The sequence below is a fragment of the Dendropsophus ebraccatus genome, chromosome 13 (genome assembly GCF_027789765.1).
Source record: "Dendropsophus ebraccatus isolate aDenEbr1 chromosome 13, aDenEbr1.pat, whole genome shotgun sequence".
NCBI lineage: Eukaryota > Metazoa > Chordata > Amphibia > Anura > Hylidae > Dendropsophus > Dendropsophus ebraccatus.
The window spans coordinates 47,379,736-47,399,814 of NC_091466.1; the positions used below are offsets into that span (position 1 = coordinate 47,379,736).

At 46.1% G+C, this 20,079-nt stretch overlaps 1 protein-coding gene across 1 annotated transcript in view; it reads right to left on the reverse strand.

The window, feature by feature from the left end:
- Positions 1 to 17,123, reverse strand: part of HIF1A (hypoxia inducible factor 1 subunit alpha) — a 36,853-nt gene extending 19,730 nt beyond the window's left edge. The window contains exon 1 of the mRNA XM_069949487.1: positions 16,799 to 17,123. Within this exon, the coding sequence (XP_069805588.1) occupies positions 16,799 to 16,830 (32 nt within the window). The 5' untranslated portion in view covers positions 16,831 to 17,123. The remainder of the gene's footprint in view (positions 1 to 16,798) is intronic.
- Positions 17,124 to 20,079: the final 2,956 nt, after the last annotated feature.

Sequence of the window (20,079 nt, forward strand, 5' to 3'; positions counted from 1 at the left end):
ATGTGACTTACATTGAATTAATGAAATATTTTATCATGGATCCATTACTGGCAATTCTTATGGGGGTGCACATCATTTTCTGTCCGGCATACTATACATTTTGCAGTGAATAGCTCACTCTTTAGAATGAAACCTTAAACCCAGCCTGCCTCTGGTGCTACTGGTTTATACTGATTGTGTTACTGGAATAGGACTTGTCTCTACAGTTCTAACACACTAGACTACATGGATCCGTGCAAATCTGGCCGACATTCATCTCTGGACGCTTGTCACCATGACTAATTTACTTTCATTTAGGGATCATTTACAACAATCTAGTACAGTTGTTTCCTGTTATGGTGGAACTACCACTTCCAGCAAGCTCTGACAGCTGCCATACACTTGTGGCTGCTGCAGCTTTAATACCCCAGAGGCAACGTCAGGCCCCAACAATTTGATTTGGAGGTCTTCTGCCTGTGGTGCTCCAGCTGTCAGGGCTTGCTGGGAGTTGTCATTCCCCAGCTGTTGCAAAACAACAAGTTGGAGGGCACTGAGATAGAGATTCAAAAACAGAGATCCTAAAGGTGTGTTTACGCGAAACGATAATTGGCCCGATCGTACAATTAACGATGTCGGAGTATCGATTTTTTTTCATAACGATCAGCGTTTAGACGGTACATTATATCGTACGGAAAATCGTTTTGCAATCACTTAAGCCTATCTCACACATTGGTTAAATCGGTGAACGACTGTTTACATGGAACGATCTGCGAATTTTTTGTGAACAACGATTTGAAAACATGTTGAAAGATCAAAATTAACGATTTCTCTTCGTCGTTTGATCGTTCGCTGCGTTTACACGTACGATCATTCGAATTCGATCGTTATCGCGCAAATTTGCACGATAATCGTTACGCGTAAATGCACCTTGAAATATCCCTATAAAAGGGATTTGTACAGAGAATAACAAATGTGTGTAAAGAGGCAATAGAATCATTTTCTGGATGTCCTTCATTGCCAGTCAAAGTAATGCCGCTCATTGGTTTACAAATAACCAAAGTTTATATGTTCATAGTGATTCACAGGCTTTGGGTGTGAACTAGAGTTCTTATACATATGAAGGGTAAAGGTCACTGGGTCATATACACTAAGCTCTGACATGCACACAGCCATATTATAGGATTGGGCCATGTCTTAAGAGTCTCCTGAGCCCACCCTATGAGACCCTCAGACACGGCCTGATCATGTATTATAGTCATCACCAGTCACGCTGAGGAGGAATGAAGCAGCCAGCCATTCTGAGGAATAGCAGATGTATATGTGGCTCCTTTGGGCTGTCGATTATTACAGTAATGTTTATGGGCTGCAGTTACTCATTGACTAGGTGCTTGCATAACATGTAAACATGGCCTAGACTAGAGACTTCAACCTTACACAGGCTACATATGAGGGCATGCTCTGTCAGACTGCCAGGCCTAGCCAAACTAAGGTCTGACGTGGAAACCAATAATGAGAATCATTCAGCCTTGCTTGAAAATTATACTGAAAGACCACCCAAATGCTGCGTTTACACAGAGCCATAATTCACCCAATCGAACGATTAACGATTTTGAATGAACAATGTGTTTTTTATAACGACCAGCGTTTAGACGGAACAATATATCATTTGGAAAAATCGTTATTGCGATCACTTAAGCCCATCTCACACATAAGGTGAATTGCTGAAAGACTTAACACAAAGCGATCTGCAAATTTTTAGCGAATGACCAACGACGATTTGGGAACATGTTGAAAGATCAAAATGAACAATTTCTCGCTCGTCGCTTGATCGTTCGCTGTGTTTACATGAGCAGATTATTGCTCAAATGCCATTGTTATCACGTGTAAACGCAGCAATACCGTATCCAATAAAACTCCTGGCTCTGACTCTGTAGGCTTCGGCAATGTTTTCTGGTCAAACTTTTTTAAAGGGGTTACCCAGCCTAAGCATAGAGCTTTACTGTTAGGTCAGTGGGGGTCTTACCCCTGGTGGTCTGCGGAGCTTAGGTGGGCCCTGTAGTCTTCTCAATGTCTACCCCTGCCTGTGCTTGACCTGCTACAAGCAGCAGTGCACGGTGCGGCAGCATTTTCCCAGACAAGACATTGGTTTTATTCTCGTCTTTTACCTATAGTACATAGCATTTTCCCCACCGGTCTTTATAGAAAATTTAGCTTGTATAGCCTATACAATGTGCTGTCTGAGCTGTAATTTCTCTATATTCTTGTACACGGTCTATATACAGAGCTCGTATCTGCTCTCCCCTCTCCTTCCAGCCTGTGTGAGCCTTTCTCCTAGGTTTATATGCTCCTGTCTACAATCTGAGCTTTTGTGCAACCAACCCACCCTGCTGTCATTTCTGACACTAATAAAGCAGAAAGCATGTCTGACGGACTTGTTTTATGTGGTTAGCAGCTTAGAGGGAAACCATCAGCAGGTTAGAAGCATCTAACCGGCTAACATGTCCCTATAGGCCATGGGGCGCTGATAATAAAGGTACGTTTCTTGCATCCATCCTCTGTGCTGTTATATGCTAATGAGGTGTTTCGGTGCACTAGGGGCGGGATTACCCTTTTATTAGCAAATGAAATAAACATGCCGATAGTTTTCATTAGAAATTTCCTAGCCTTAAAGGGAAAATTTATAAAGTTGCTTTACTTTGCATTAAGGAAACAAAAAAAAACAAACAACACTATCTGGTCTCAGCGTGAATACACACATGGAAGCTATTAAAAAGGAACCTGTCAGGTAGAACAAGCTGCCCAAATTACATGCGGCAAGTTATACTAGTGCAGTGACAGTGACTGACCGCTTTCCCTCTATGATAATACATCTAGAGACTGCTTGTGTGCGTATGTGTGTTCAGTCAGACACTGACATTTTTGTGAGGTAAAATCTTATCTCCAGAACATTCTAGCATTTATTTCTATGGGTCTGTTTTGAGGCAGCCGCCCCTAGTAGCCAATCAGATTCCAGCTCCCTTTAAAATGAAAGTAGTAATCCTATTGGTTGGTAAGGCTATAGCATAGCTTCCCAACTACCATTACTGTGTCTGTGTGTGGTCAGACACTGACATCTTTGGGAAGTAAAATTTGATCCCCAGAACATTCTACCATTTACTTCTATGGGTCTGTTTTCCGCATCCCTCTCCTCTTGAGCTACCAACAGGCCTGCCCGTCTTATCTGTGACTGTGATGCTTTGGATCAGCAAATTTGTGTCTCTATAGCTCTGGCTGAGGCCAATTCCCTCACCTGTGCATTTCTATGGGGCGCTCTTCCCCATCCCCCCTCCTCTCCTGTACATCTGGCAAGGAGGGGACCTACGTTATAAGCAATGTTTGTGTGCCAAATGTTTGTGGTGAAACTGTTCAAGCGTTCAGAAGTCTACAAAGGACAGACGGATGGACAGGTGGAAGGACGGGCAGGCATTTATTTTTATTATATAGATTTATTGTGCCCTTTAGGTGCAACATTGGTTCTTTGTTTTGATCATTTGCTAAAAACAAAGAAACAATAGAGATAAAAATAAGAAAATAAAAAAGTGCTGGCATGATCTATGGGTGTAGTGACATGTAATTCATGAGGCAATAGGACTTCATATGAGCATTCTGCCTGGGGCAATGTCAGGTCTGACAAGAAGGAAAACAAAGCCTGGCTACTCCCCAGGAACGGGTTCCTCTATTAACCTATATAGGTCAAGACATGCGCTATTATTATACTACTGGAAAAACAAAGGGACAGGGAGAGGTATAAGTGACATATTCCTCTACAACGGCAGGGATATGAAGAAAGCATCAAATGGCAGCAAATGAAAGCAGAGCTGTGGAATCTGTTGGCGCTATACAAATAAATATTATTATTAAATGGCCCCTTCATCTAGTATGGGTAAGGATTGCTCAGATTATTGGGAAGTAGATGTTTCCATTGCAAATGGTTATACATATTGGCAGACTGTGACACTCCAAAGGACCACATAAAAACTGTATATCACCACCTAGAGGGGAGTAACTGTATATGCCACTGCCTTACATGTCTGATAGGTAGGGGCACACTTGTACTACAAAGTCCTGTACTGACCCAGTTCACATACATGGGACAACGCTTCAGCACCTTGTACCATCCGCATAGGGCCCTACATCCCATTACATTGCTATCAAGATGGCTGGGCGTCATACAGAACGGCACTGTGGGCCACATGCAGACCCCAAGCTGCAAATTCTGAAGCCCTTGCTAACACAGTAACAGGATTTCCTTCTGTTATAGGTTCATCAATAACAAAGCCAGAGCTGTAAAACTTTACGATGGGCAGAACCCTTGATTTCCTTCAGAAAGAAAACCAGGAAACAAAGCAAAACACACTTCCACCAAGAAGACCGCAGATTACTTAGAGAAAGCTAGTGGCCTAAATAGAGGTCTTGCCACTATAATCCCAATCTCTATTGATCCTACAGCCAGGGCTGATTCTAGCTTTTCTGCCGCCTGAGGCGAGAACTGACAAAGCGCCCCCCCCCCCCACCCCCAAGGCCAAAAAATAAAATCTTTTTTTTTTTTTAATTTTGAGACAATTCTCGATTTAAATCTCGATTTTTTGTTTTTTATGTTAAAAATACACCAAGAGACAGATGAAGCAGTACTAGCAGCTGTACTTGAATGAGCTGAAAAATTGCATTTCAGCATTATATCCCTGTTCCCCCACATTCCCCCTACAAGATTATCATGCCCCCTGCCCTCCCCACATTCCCTGTAATATCACCATGTGCATAGGGCCCCTTACATTCCCCATACAAGAACTCCAGCACTACCAGGTCCCCCCATTCAACATGATTAATGCCTCAGCTGAGTATCCTATCCTGTGACCTGACAGCAGTGTAAACTGCAGGGACCTCAGAGCAATAGTCAGGGAGAGAAGATCCAGGACAGGCACAGTGCAGCATCGCAGTGTGTATGGGACAGCACTATAGATAACCTCTAACATCAGGAGCCAGAGAAGAGCCATAAAACGGGCTGCTCTGTTAACTCTTTCAGTACTGCAGAATGTAGAGTATTACTGTGCATCACTTACACTCTGCAATACAGAAAGAGTTAACAGCAGAGCAGAACATTACTTTTATGCCTCTTCTCCTGCTCTTGCACTATGCTGAGGTCAGCTCGGAGTTGCAGAGAAGACATAATATAGCGTCCCCGCTGCTGTTAACTTTTTCTTTTCTACAGTGTGTAAGTGATGCGGAGTATAATAACTCTGCATTACTGAAAGGGTTAACAGCAGGAGACACTATATCTATGTCTTATGTGATGTGAATAGTGCCTTCTCATGAGGCAACTGACAGGAAACACGGCTGGGCACTGAGCCGTAACTAGTTGTAATGATAAGGACACAGGACGCTGATGCCGCCCCCCTCAAGGGCTGTGTTATCTGCCGCCTGAGGCGAACACTTCACCTCGCCTCATGGCAGATACGGGCCTGCCTACAGCAGGTTACAGAAAGAAGATACAGTAAATTGGTAACATAGGTTACAGAGCTACACAGCCTGTTTGTTTCTGTGACAGCAAGTCTGCAAAGCATTAACCATTATAAAGAAGGTGACAAAGTAAGAAAGTTTTGGTAACTCTGACAACCCCTTTTTAAAAGGTTTCCAAAACCACATAGTGATGGCTTATCCTTGCGATGGGCCATTAATAACTAAAGGCTCTATTACACCAATTGCTTATTGGCCGTTAATCGCTTGGTGAAACAGCCACTGTTAAAAGGCAAGGATCAGCTGACATGCACTATGATGGCTGACCCTTGTCTTTCAGGCCAGCGCTTTGTGGAATAGGACAGGTCTGCGTTCGCTTGCTCCTCTCTGTTGCCCTGTGTAACTGATCAGACACTGACAACAATACTGTAGATAGGTAATAAGTGTTGTTCACAGTAAAAACCCCTTTAAGGGCTATTTTAAAGAAGCATAAGGAGAAAAAAAAAACAAGAATCATTTAAAGCCTATGTATTAACACCACATTGGATTCAATTTTTAATGACTTTAAATACTCATATTAATAATGCAAACTACAACCTTCTATTGTCTTAACCTGATGAATGCAGATCCATTACAGATCCACCGTTTTTAGGGAGCATTCACACATACAGGATCTGCAGCAGATATGGTGCAGTTTTGATGCTGGGTTCAGTTATTTTGTTACATTGATATCAACTCTGCTGCAGATCAGCTGCAGACCTGCACCACCAAATCTACCCTTAGGGTAGCTTCACACGTACCGTATTGCAGTAGACTTCCCGGAACGTGTAAATGCAGCCTAAATGAATGAACACAGCATCAAATCCTCACTTTTCAAATCTGCTGCGGATCCTGTACATGTGAACGCACCCTAATTAGGCTGGGTTCACACTATGTATATTTGAGGCTGTATTTGGTCCTCATGTCAGGTCCTCATAGCAACCAAAACCAGGAGTGGATTGAAAACACAGAAAGGCTCTGTTCACACAATGTTGAAATTGAGTGGATGGCCGCCATATAACAGTAAATAACTTCCATTGTTTCAATACAACAGCCGTTGTTTTAAAATAACAGCAAATATTTGCCATTAAATGGCGGCCATCCACTCAATTACAACATTATGTGAACAGATCCTTTCTGTGTTTTCAATCCACTCCTGGTTTTGGTTGCTATACAGCCTCAAATATACGTAGTGTGAACCCAGCCTGAAACCGCATAATGGATGCAATTATTTAGCATTCCCATCGACTTCAATAGACAATCCCTGGCTGCAAATTAGCACCCAAATACTGCAATACTAGACAGCTTCTTTGAAAAGACGGCCCAAATTTGCACTGCAAAGTGGTCTTCTATAGGGGCAGTCTCCTCACAGTAAGTGCACACTATACGTAATGTACAGTGGACTGAAAATCTATCACATACAATCTGGTCTGCATAAGAGGATTGTCTTTCGGAGAGATTTCACAGCATATAAACTCATTTTACTAGGAGCCAACATGTCAGACTTCTGTCCTTAGGAATGAACTGAAAGTGATTTCCTCTAAGGTGAGACACCTATGTATTCCCAAGGTTCATCCTATAATCCATAAATGAGATCAGCGTAAGGGTCACGCCATATTATGAACCAGGCGAGTACTTTCTCCTTCAGCTCTAAAAAAGATTCAGTTCGCAACGGATAAACAGTGAACTTCCAAAACAAGCCGAGCCTCCCTGATATGTGACAAGTAGCGTGGGGAGCGGAGGAGCTGCTCACATGGTATGTGGCTCATTGGCTGCTCTCCAAGCCTGTTGCTTCAGCTCCGAGCTCGTTCTTTATGATCCATCATCTGTTGTTCATTAGCGGAGAAAGCTGCTGCTACAAATCTAGGTTAAGAGGCAAAATACAAAGTACACAGGGAGGTGTGAGCAGAGGAATACAATGAGACAGTCAGCTTACTCATAGCCGGCCCAGTGCTGGGGAAACAGACTGGCTCCAAATGCAGAACTAGAGAAAACTGGTTCAGCCAAACTTCCCCAACTAGAGACCCTGACAACTCTATGACCTGGGGACTGACTCATAAGAGTCAGAAGGGTTTACATACGTAGAGGGATTGTTTGTTTTATATAATATACGGGCATATAATGTTTATGGCTTGATGGTATAGTTTCCAAAGTGTATTCTGCAAATGAGTATCAAGTGCCCAGGGGGTGTTCCCGAACGTGGGAAGAGCCCAGGTAAATCCAACCCATGTTCTCCTAAATCTGCCTACCCCATATGACTGCCAGCCACTAGAGAACAAGGACATGGGCTGGACTTTTCTGGGCTATGCCATGCTGTGGAATTACCTCTATGGAGAAAAACATGAGATATTATAAAGAAAAAAAGCCACATTACATCATATACATGATTTTACACCACAAGCTATTGTACAGACACAGAAATATATCCATATTAGAGCCCTGTGTTTCTGGGTCTAATGTGAGTGTATGGTCAGCATTGGCACTTTAGTGGGACATTTAGTGGTCAATTAGCACTCGTTCTACGGAATCTGCAAAAAGCCTTATCCTAGTGAGAGGTTCCCTTTAAGAACATGGCTTCATCTGCTGCTGATACTGTAAAAATGTGACAATAGTTACTATGAATGGATAATGTACTTACATTAGGGGGTTTATGAGAATGCAGAGAAAGCTACTACAATCTGAAATCCCTATTTAAGTAAATAAGTGAGAAAGCGTATATTACATCTTGTAATGTATACATAAGGCTTCTGTGCTTCCAAGTGTTGTGACCCCCCTCAGGTTTAGCCATACCTGTCTTTATGGGGGGATTCAGCAGAACATCCACTATATGTGTACTAGGAACATTTGGGGGGCTTTTGGAGATAATTCACTATTACAACAAGGAAACGTATCAGTCTTGGTAACTGTAACTAAACAAAGTGTAGCGATATGGAGACCTGTCCTCCCAGTGATTTCCTTACAAGGCATTGTGATACAGCAATATAATAGCGGTGACATCTGAGCATTGTACACAAAGCAGATCTGTCATATGTCACAGGCTGGTGTCATCCCATCAATCTGCAGGGACACTAACATTACACACGGCACAAGTCACTTCCAACATGGCATTTGTCCAGTCTAATGTCTACAAATACTTCCATCATTTCCAAGTTATAACGGGGAAAACTGGGTGACAACCAATGTGGTAACTGCAGCATGCAAACAAATATTTAAAGGGGTCTTTCTGTCTCTTAAAGGGATGACTTATCACTATGTCCTTGTGCTCAGTGGAGGTCTGACCTCTAGGACTCGGCACCCTTTCAAACTCTCAATTCTGTTTGCAGTATTTTGCTGTGCGACCAATCTCATCAGGATGTGGCACTAGTTTCAGTTCCATAGGAAAGAATAGAGACTTATTTATTTATTTATTTTTAGCAAAGAACATGTTAACTATGTCAATACAAACAGATGAGTATAAAAACAGATTTACTCTATGAGGATTTCAGCATGCAGGTCTGGACAAGTCACAGGTCAGGCCTCGTCCATCAGGAAGGGTATAAGGTTTCTAACAATATCCAATGTTTTCCTAAAGCCGTAGACAAAATAATGTGCGCCAACCAAAGTCCAACAGGGGACACATCTTTATAGACAAGAAGAAGAAAAGCTAGTACAATAGAAAAGCTGGCAGAACTAAGGGTCCTATTACACGGGACGATTATCGTACGAAACGATAATCGTTCTGTAAAACACGAACTGGAGAGAATGGAACGGCTGCACATCCCATCTATGGCTGACACCAATGCCGCTAGGCCTATATTAAAAATCAACACCAGAGTGTCTGTATATGAATTGATCAAGCCATATTGCCCCGTGTACCACCGCGCAGGTCCTCCGGTCCACACGGGTCCCCACGCCAACTCCACACCGTGTCGGTCAGCGACCGCCAACCCCGCAAAGCGTGCACGTGCAGGGAAGGGAGGCCATGGAACGGCCCTGCAACCCCAATGTCACAGGACCAGACCCAAAAAGCCCCACCAAAACCCAGGCAGCACCACCGGCGGGGAAGGCTGCCCCCAAACGACACAAGTATGGATATGGTATTACACTTACCATTGCTGCTCTCACAGAATGGGGAAGACATAGGGTCCAGACATGTGAGCACAGGCATATCCTGCTAATTTTGGTCATGTGGGTCTTATAAAGGAGTGCTAGCTGTTCAGAGAGGGAGAACTGTGAAACACGAACTGGAGAGAATGGAACGGCTGCACATCCCATCTATGGCTGATACTAATGCCGCTAGGCCTATATTAAAAATCAACACCAAAGTGTCTGTATATGAATTGATCAAGCCATATTGCCCCGTGTACCACCGCGCAGGTCCTCGGTGGCCCCTCTTCTCTGCTTGTGCAAGTTTTGCGGGGATTGTGGTCGCTGACCGGCACAGTGATGATGTTTGGTTAGGGACTCATGTGTATCAGAAGACCTGCACGTGGTACATGAGGCAATATGGTTTGGACAAATAATATACTAACTTCTGATGTTGGTTTTAAATGTAGCTGAACAAGCTTTCGTGTCAGCCATGGGTGCGATGTGCAGCCATTTCTGTCTTTTTGGCTTGTGCATATTTTATGTATTCTGTCCCTTTTTTCATTGTGGCTAGCACTCGTGCTGTGTAAGACCCATGTGATCCAAATTAGCAGGAAGCACCTGTGTACATAAGGGGAGGATCTCCTAGTATTCTCCCATTCTACCTGCAGAGGAATGGAGAGAGGTAGGAGCTTGTTCACACTTGTGTTGCTTGGCGTCCACTTTTTCCGCCGGTGGCGCCTGCGGGGTTTGGGGTGCCCTTTTGGGGCTGGTCCTGTGACAATGGGGTTGCAGGGCCATTCCGTGGCCCCTCTTCTCTGCTTGCGCAAGTTTTGCGGGGATTGTGGTCGCTGACCGGCACAGTGATGATGTTTGGTTAGGGACTCATGTGTATCAGAAGACCTGCATGTGGTACATGAGGCAATATGGTTTGGCCAAATTATATACTAACTTCTGATGTTGGTTTTAAATGTAGCTGAATAAGCTTTCGTGTCAGCCATGGGTGCGATGTGCAGCCATTTCTGTCTTTTTGGCTTGTGGATAATCGTTCTGTGTAATTGCAGGCAACGATCGAAAAAACCTTCTTGTGTCGCTGATTTAGAGCTGAACCTAAAATTATCGTTAATCGTTCGCTGTAATTCCACATTCATTCGCTCAAGTTTCGCATTTATTCCCTAACCGTTCAGTGTAATTGCACATTGTTCATTGTTTTGCTGGGATCAGATGGAATAAACGATCATAACTAACGACTATCGTTCTGAGTAATATGGCAGACAAACAATCTCGTTTGCAGTTGTTTATTGTTAGTCGTTAAAAATCGCTCCATGTAATAGGACCCTAAGAGACAGAAGCAAACACGGCCCCCTGCACAAAGACATAGGGCTCAGTGAAGTCTACAGGCCTACGCTTCATATTCAGATGTAAGGAACATATTTTCAGATGCAGAAGTTGCTTCATGTGTGAATATACACCTACTGTACAATGTAAAACAGAATGACAATAGAGCACTGTGCATTGTACAGAGCAGATCACAGCATACATGGTCCGCTCAGCCTGCCACCCAGCTGCTTCCTATGTACATTAGTTACAGGTTGCTTAGGTTTCCTTTATTACGCCGAGCGTCTTATTATATCCTTAAGACCACAAACAACATCCCCGCTATGGCAATGTAACAAGTCCGCAGCCTCCCACATCCAGTTTTCTGGGTAACTAAACGTACTAATAATAACGGTGGTAAAGGCTGTGTTCACACCTTCAGGTTTTAATTGCAATTAGTGGATACAAAGCCAGGAAGAGATTGGAAATGATTGACACATGGAAAGAATGAGACTTCTCTTTTAAATCCATTCCTGGCTTTGTATTTAATAAACACAACTAAAAACCTGAATGTATGAACACACCCAAAGCATGGCTACATGGAAGCACCATGGGTGACGTATACAGTAATGCTGCAATGACTGGTTTCTGGGGGGGGGGGGGAATAATTCAGACATTGTCACCAGGGCTCTTTGGTGGTAGCAAAACTACTACTCCCAGCAAACCTGGATATCCCACTAGTGGTGATGCCCAAGCTGGAGATCACGGCTAAATAACAAGGTATAGATAGCATACTGAGGACTAGGACACCATAGCAGCCAGGAATCCAGGGTCACAGACGGCTCAGTAGCAGGTGATGGCCTCTACCATCTTATGGACATCTGACCAAAGAATTCCCTTGTCCTCATACATTCCTGACCACATTGCTATACAAATTAGCCCGAGACCTTGAGTCGTCCTCAAGTTGTATTGACCCTCTAAAATCTTAAAGGGGTTAACCTTTTAGCCTGACACACTGCTAACTGCTGCCACCTCTGCCCGAGACAGGAGAGGTTTTCTATGGGGATTTGCTGCAATTCTGGACAGTTCAAAATGGAAAGAGTACACCACTTCCTGCAGGACACACAGCAGCTGATAAGTACAGGAAGACTTGAGATTTTTTTTTAAATAGAAGTAAATTACAAATCTATATAACTTTCTGAAACCAGTTGATTTTGGCTGGATAACCCCTTTAATACCAATTTTTTGGTTCCAGCTTTACCAACCTACTGAATGGTAATGCCACCAAGTTATGCAGTGATAAGAGGCTGGCGTACAGCCTAATTTTACTTTTGTTTTGTCTTTGAAGGGATGGGCATGGCTGACTTAAAGGGGTTATTCAGCACTAAAAAAAAATGGCCACTTTCCCCCCTCCAGATTAGGTGGGGTTTCAAACTCAGTTCCATTGAAGTAAATGGAGCTTAATTGCAAACCACACCTGAACTGGAGGCAAGAGAGGGGGAAAAGTAACCATGTTTTTGTAGAACTGGATAACCCCTTTAAGCCTAAAAGGTCCTCTTACTGGTGTCGATCTTCAGCCATTCGCAAACAAATGTTTGCAGTGACTTTGCAGCCGAGCCGCACAAACGTTCCCTGTATTGTTTGTGCGGCCATTTAAATGTATCACTATCGGCCACACATCCCCTATTTACACACGTTTGGAAAATGTGTTGGTATAATGCCGGTGAGTTCACACAAAGAGGTCAGATTACATTTTCACTACAGCTTGAATGAAACTCTGGAAAATCCAAAACCTGAATTGACCGAGCCGGGAAACGTTTTGTATACGTGTACTTTATTGTGTAACAAAATCTCTGTGTAAATTTGATTTATAAAAATGCCGCCTATCCCAAGCCATAATGTAAAGAGCCTAGGGTATATCTATATGCTGAGGCTACTATAGAAATGCCAGTAGAGATGACTCCCACACTGTATGGGAGCCAATGCAACAGCAGATATAAGGTTTACAGGAAGCCTCAAACGCTCATAAAACCAAAGTAGGCCTAAAGCCTGAGCAGACGCTGCCGAGAGTATAAGGCACCAAGGTCATGGCTGACATATGAATGTAGTTCTGTATAAAAGGGGAAGTACCAGACATTTCCTGGAGCTGCAGTTTCTAGAAGACTACTTGGAAATTATTGCTAAGGTGCAGACACTGCAGCGGAAAGTATACAGGACTGGGGAGGGCGATAGTCTGTAAAGTGTCCCCCTCCAGCTGTTGTAGTACTACAGGCCCCAGCATGCCCTGACAATAATGCAATAAAACTACAAGTTCTTGCATACCAACAATCATTAGCTGCCGTGCTACTACAATACCCAGCATGCCCTGACAACAATGCAATAATCTACAAGTCCTGCAAACCAACTATCACTAGCTGCCGTGCTACAATTCCAGATGACAGTGCATGCTGGGAGCTGTAGTAGCTGGAGACCACGGCCTTCTCAACCACATAAGCAAAGCATCACAGACTATTTTATATGCACTAAAGGGATTTTTAAGGGTCCTGGAGGTTGTATGCTCTCTGCGTTCACATGGGTTTCCCACCATACTGCAAAAACATTACAAGTACATGTGTCTGAGACAGGGTAAGTAGATTGTAAGCCCTATGGGATATAATGACAATCGCTGTACGGCGCTGCAAGGTATGTCGGTGTTATACAGGAAATCAATAATGGCAACAGTAAGACTGGGTTCACACTAGGTTTTTTCAACCTGTTTTCAACACACATACATCCGTTTTTGCAAAAAATGGATGAAAAAAACGGATTGCAAAAAACGTAGTGTGAACCCAGTCCAAGTATGTCACCCCATGCATATGAGGGGTCTGGGGCCTGACAATAGGGGTATACAGCACGCTGCTTATTTCCAGGACCGGATTATTATAAGGATCTGCAGGTTTCAAGGCTGAAACTATTAACAATAACAAGGTAAACTACAGAAAGTCAGAGGGCAAATTCTCACCCCAGGGTCTGGATATGTATAGAGGAGGGGGGTGCAAAAACAGCGATTACCCCCCCCCCCCCAGGCCTATAGAGAACAATACACAAACCAGTTACACAACTAATGTTTAGTGCTCATCTGACCCAAGAAGCAAATGTGTCAGTGCAAGATGGGATTCTAGACCACACGTAAGACATCAATTCTACAGAGTCCTGCGGCTTGTGACAAGTCTGAAGATTACAATGATAAGCCGTCTCGCTCCTGCTAATGGGTTCGGTCACTGGGTCAGATCGCTACAGAGAGATTTCAAGAAATCTGGGTTCTTGTAGAGAGATTCTAGCATTGGTGTCTATAAGGGGTCGCCTCCATACAACCGCAATGTGGGGCAGAACGTCTCCAGTGTCCTAATACACTTACGTATGGTGGAGATTTCATACAGGCTTCTTCCTCCCCTAGGATTTACATGGAAAGAAAACATGTGCCATGTAATATTACCAAGATATTCTCTCCTAGAAACACGGCTCCTCCGGGAGACACTCTCTCTAATAGGAAGTCATGCAATTCCCATACAACGCAGCATAGAGCCACAGGCCGCCATGTAGAGAGCGACGGACACGCTTCATGTTGCTAACACTTGACTCTGACTTGCAAATCAAGACATTAACTAGTCAGTCCGGCCATTGAGAATTAAAGGGGTATCACTAGTATATGCCAGGACATGGGTCTGACTACTGCAGGGATAGGGAACCTTGGCTCTCCAGCTGTTGCAAAACTACAACTACAATCATGCCTGGACAGCCAAAGCTTTGGCTGTCCAGGCATATTGGGAGTTATAGTTTTGCAACAGCTGGAGGGCCAAGGTTCCCTACCCCTGGACTATTGGGTCCTTAGTCACTTGAATGGAGGGGAACCTGCGACTCTCCGAATGTTGCAAAACTACAATTCCACAACTGATGAATTTAACCCTTTTACCAAATCTGCCAAGTGCACACACATATATTATATATATATATATATATATATATATATATATATATATATATATATATATATGTATATATATATCCTGTCAACATCTCACCATTAAACCAAGAGTTGTGCAAACACAGAACTATGAACATACACGAATAAACACCCACCAAAATGTTATTATAGGGCCATCAGCTTTCCGAGCTCCTGCAGGACACACTTACTTATGTGCTTCTAGGTTTTATTGGAATTTCTAAGAAATCTGGATGCCAAGTGCTGAAGGGGCTGCAGTCACGGGGATTCTTATCCAGCTTTCCTAAGTTCCTGCCCTACATAACTACCTGTGCGGAGACTAATCTCCTGCCCCCATGTACAGTTGGTGCCATAACAGTCGTGGTTATTCATATAACTTGCCCAGGCTATCCGCGTATATAGGAACTATCCAGCTTTCCAAGATTCTGCATGACATCGTCTGCTCCTATGATGCATTCAAAGTTGGGTGACCCTTGTAGGAGCCATACCCAGCTTTCCCAGACTTCTGCACAGCACATTTACCTTAGCAAAGATTGAGTTCTGCTTCCACGCCATCTCAATTTCTAGGAAAACTTTGTGACAATTCTTGAAGACGCTGTAAACAGCCATGATGACTGTTACTCAGCTTTCCTAGGCTCCTGCATAATACATATCCCTATGCTGGGACCAATCTCCTGCACATATGAGCCAACCAGGTATCTGCAAAGCTTAATGCTCATCTACCCATACAGAGACCGAGCTCCTACTCTGGGAAGGCATGGTGCCAACTCTTCCAGAAGCCATAACTCAGCTTTCCCAGGCTCCTGCATGGTATATACCTCATACATCCACATCTCTGGGAAGCTTGATGCTCTTTAACCCATACAGAGCAAGCGCTCCTGCTCCTATATCTAGGTGCCAACCCTTTCAGGAACAATAACTCAGCTTTCCCAGGCTCCTGCATGGTACATGACTCATTCATCCACATCTCTGGGAAGCTTGATGCTCATCTACCCATACAGAGACCGATTTCCTGCGCCTATATCTGAGTGCCAACCCTTTCAGGAGGCAAAACTCAGCTTTCCCAGGCTCCTGCATGGTACATCACTCATCCATCCACATCACTGGGAAGCTTGGGTGGTCCTTGCATAAGCTAATATACAGCCGTGGTGATTGTCACCCAGCTTTTCCATGCTCCTGCATGGTATATACCTCATCCATCCACATCTCTGGGAAGGTTGGGTGACCCTTGCATAAGCCATAATACAGCCATGGTGACTGTCACCCAGCTTTCCCAGGCTCCTGCATGGTATATACACCATACATCCACATATCTGGGAAGCTTGGGTGGCCCTTGCATAAGCCATAAAACAGGCATGGTGACTGTCACCCAGCTTTCCCAGGCTCCTGCATGGTATATACCTCATCCATCCACATCTCTGGGAAGCTTGGGTGGTCCTTGCATAAGCCATAAAACAGGCATGGTGACTGTCACACAGCTTTCCCAGGCTCCTGCATGGTACATCATTCATCCATCCACATCACTGGGAAGGTTGGGTGGTCCTTACATAAGCTTTAATACAGCCATGGTGACTGTCACCCAGCTTTCTCATGCCCCTGCATGGTACATCATTCATCCATCCATCCACATCACTGGGAAGCTTGGATGACCCTTGCATAAGCTATAATCGAGCCATGGTGACTGTCACCCAGCTTTCCCAGGCTCCTGCATGGTACATCATTCATCCATCCACATCACTGGGTAGCTTGGATGACCCTTGCATAAGCCATAATCCAGCCATGCTGACTGTCACCCAGCTTTCCCAAGCACAGATACAGAAACTACTACACCACAATATAACCGGCCTATATGCCCCAGGTTGTTATAGCGCCCCCCAGCGGCAGCCCCATCATAGTGCCCCCGTGCACACACAGCACACTCACCTCTTCTTGTCGGGGACTACTATCTCCTCCATGCCAGCCTGGGGCAAGGAGGCTTCCAGAGCTGCGTCAAACGCTGGCTTGTCGGTGCGGCCGGACACTGAGGCCTGGAGTTAGAGATCCGAGTCTGTAATAATCCACTCAGGAGACAAAAGCCCAGGAAAGCGGCGCTGCTGCTCGGTGACTACCCTGTGCTGGCGCTAGGCCGCGGCGGCGGTGGTGACGCAATACGTCGCCGGTACGTAGCTCTCACGCTCTGCTCTTCTCACCGGTCTCTCCCGGACTCTTCTTTTTTTTTCTCTCTCTCTCTCGCTTCTACGCAAACAAAACGCTACGGCTGCGCCTGCGTCACCAGGAAGGGGCGGATCCCAGAGCGGACGATGACGTCAGTACAATCCACCAACCAGGGCGCCTGAAAGCCGAGCCCCCGTTTCTCTTCCGCCACGCCCACTCTATGGTGTCAGCTGATGTCGAAAGCTGGTGGGGGGTGTGACCATGTGGCGGGGTCAGGAGAGTGTAGCGCGATTAACCCACAAAGTGCCGGAAATGGCTGGCTGACTAAAGCGGCTGGGAGAGCGCACTGGGAGATTAGTCATGGAGGAGGCTGGGCACTATGGTGTCACTGGTGTCAGGCTGGGCACTAAGGTCAGGGCCGTATTTACCACTAGGCAGCCGTGGTCCGGTGCCTAGGGCAGCACCTGGGAGCAGGGGGACAGAAAAAACTTTTTTTTTTGTTTTATTTTTTTAGTTTCCCTCCTCCTGTTCAGACTTGCCAGTAAATCTGGTGTCTTTTCCAGGGGGGTGGGGGGTATGGTGGTATTGGTCAGGTCTGGTATCGCCAATAGGTGCGTGTAGATGGGGCGGATTCAGGTTTAGTGCCTAGGGCACCAGCAGCTGTTAATACGGCCCTGGCTAAGGTGTCACTCACTGGTGTCAGGCTGGGCACTAAGGTGTCACTCACTGGTGTCAGGCAGGGCACTAAGGTGTCACTCACTGGTGTCAGGCTGGGCACTAAGGTGTCACTGGTGTCAGGCTGGGCACTAAGGTGTCACTGGTGTCAGGCTGGGCACTAAGGTGTCACTGGTGTCAGGCTGGGCACTAAGGTGTCACTGGTGTCAGGCTGGGCACTAAGGTGTCACTGGTGTCAGGCTGGGCACTAAGGTGTCACTGGTGTCAGGCTGGGCACTAAGGTGTCACTGGTGTCAGGCTGGGCACTAAGGTGTCACTGGTGTCAGGCTGGGCACTAAGGTGTCACTGGTGTCAGGCTGGGCACTAAGGTGTCACTGGTGTCAGGCTGGGCACTAAGGTGTCTCTGGTGTCAGGCTGGGCACCAGGGGCGGAACTACCGCCGTAGCAGCCGTAGCGGCTGCTACGGGGCCCCTAACATCAGGGGGCCCGTGGCCTTGGCCCCCCGAAGATGAACGCTTGCAACACCCGGCGGCCGAGCGGGCCTGCCGGGTGTTCAGTGTTCTGACTGACAGCGCGAGAAGCCATAGGCTTCCCACCCTGTCAATCATTCTTGTGACCGCAAGCAAGCATTCTGCTTGCGATCACAAGAGTGTCCCACCCAATGAGCAGCTCTTTGGTGAAGTCCTGGCAGCGTCATCGCTGAGCACTCAGTGTGCGCCGCCGCGGCTGGGACTTCCGGTACTAAGAACACAAACCGGAAGTCCCAGCCGCCGCGGCGCACACTGAGCGCTCAGCGATGACGCTGCCGGGACTTCACCAGAGGGCTGCTCATCGGGCGGAGGCAGAGAGAAGAGGAGACCGGCGACCGACGGGGGAGCGTGGGGTTAGGTGAGTTATGTGTTTGTTTTTTTAATCAGAGGGGCAACACTGCGGGCTATGTGGGGAAGGGGATGCACAATACTGGGGGCTATGTGGGGAAGGGGATGCACAATACTGGGGGCTATGTGGGGAAGGGGATGCACAATACTGGGGGCTATGTGGGGAAGGGGATGCACAATACTGGGGGCTATGTGGGGAAGGGGATGCACAATACTGGGGGCTATGTGGGGAAGGGGATGCACAATACTGGGGGCTATGTGGGGGCTGGGGATGCACAATACTGGGGGCTATGTGGGGAAGGGGATGCACAATACTGGGGGCTATGTGGGGAAGGGGATGCACAATACTGGGGGCTATGTGGGGAAGGGGATGCACAATACTGGGGGCTATGTGGGGAAGGGGATGCACAATACTGGGGGCTATGTGGGGAAGGGGATGCACAATACTGGGGGCTATGTGGGGAAGGGGATGCACAATACTGGGGGCTATGTGGGGAAGGGGATGCACAATACTGGGGGCTATGTGGGGAAGGGGATGCACAATACTGGGGGCTATGTGGGGAAGGGGATGCACAATACTGGGGGCTAAGGATAGACAACCTTGGGGGCTAAGGATGGACAACACTGGGGGCTACATGGGGGATGCACAATACTGGGGGCTATATGGGGGGATGCACAATACTGGGGGCTATATGGGGGATGCACAATACTGGGGGCTATATGGGGGGATGCACAATACTGGGGGCTATATGGGGGATGGGAATGCACAACACTGGGGGCTACCTATATGGGGGATGGACAACACTGGGGGCTACCTATATGCGGGACGGGGATGGACAACACTGGGGGCTACCTATATGCGGGACGGGGATGGACAACACTGGGGGCTACCTATATGCGGGACGGGGATGGACAACACTGGGGGCTACCTATATGCGGGACGGGGATGGACAACACTGGGGGCTACCTATATGCGGGACGGGGATGGACAACACTGGGGGCTACTTTTATGGGGAATGTGGGCCATCTAAAAGGGGAACTACACAGAGGGGCCATTTATGAAGGGGACTAGGGGGCATCTATAAGGGGAACTACACTGGGGGGGTTGACACAGAGGGGTCATCTAAGAGGACTACACAGAGGGGACCATATACTGTAGAGCAGGGATAGGGAACCTTGGCTCTCCAGCTATTGCAAAACTACAGCTTTATTTTTGACTGTCCATACATGATGGGAGTTGTAGTTTTGCAGAAGCTGGAGAGCAGAGATTCCCTACCTCTGATATAGGTGATGCACAGAGCGTGTCATCTACTATAAATGGATTACACAGAGGGGGATCTCTACTATAGTAGATGCACATGGGGCCATCTATATGGAGGACTGAACAAGGGGCAATCTATAAGCTGTCTACACAGAGCCTAATTTGTCTGTCTGGCAGATTCTGTGGATTCGTGGCTCGGAGTTCTTATAATGGCCCAGGACAGATGGAGAAGAAAA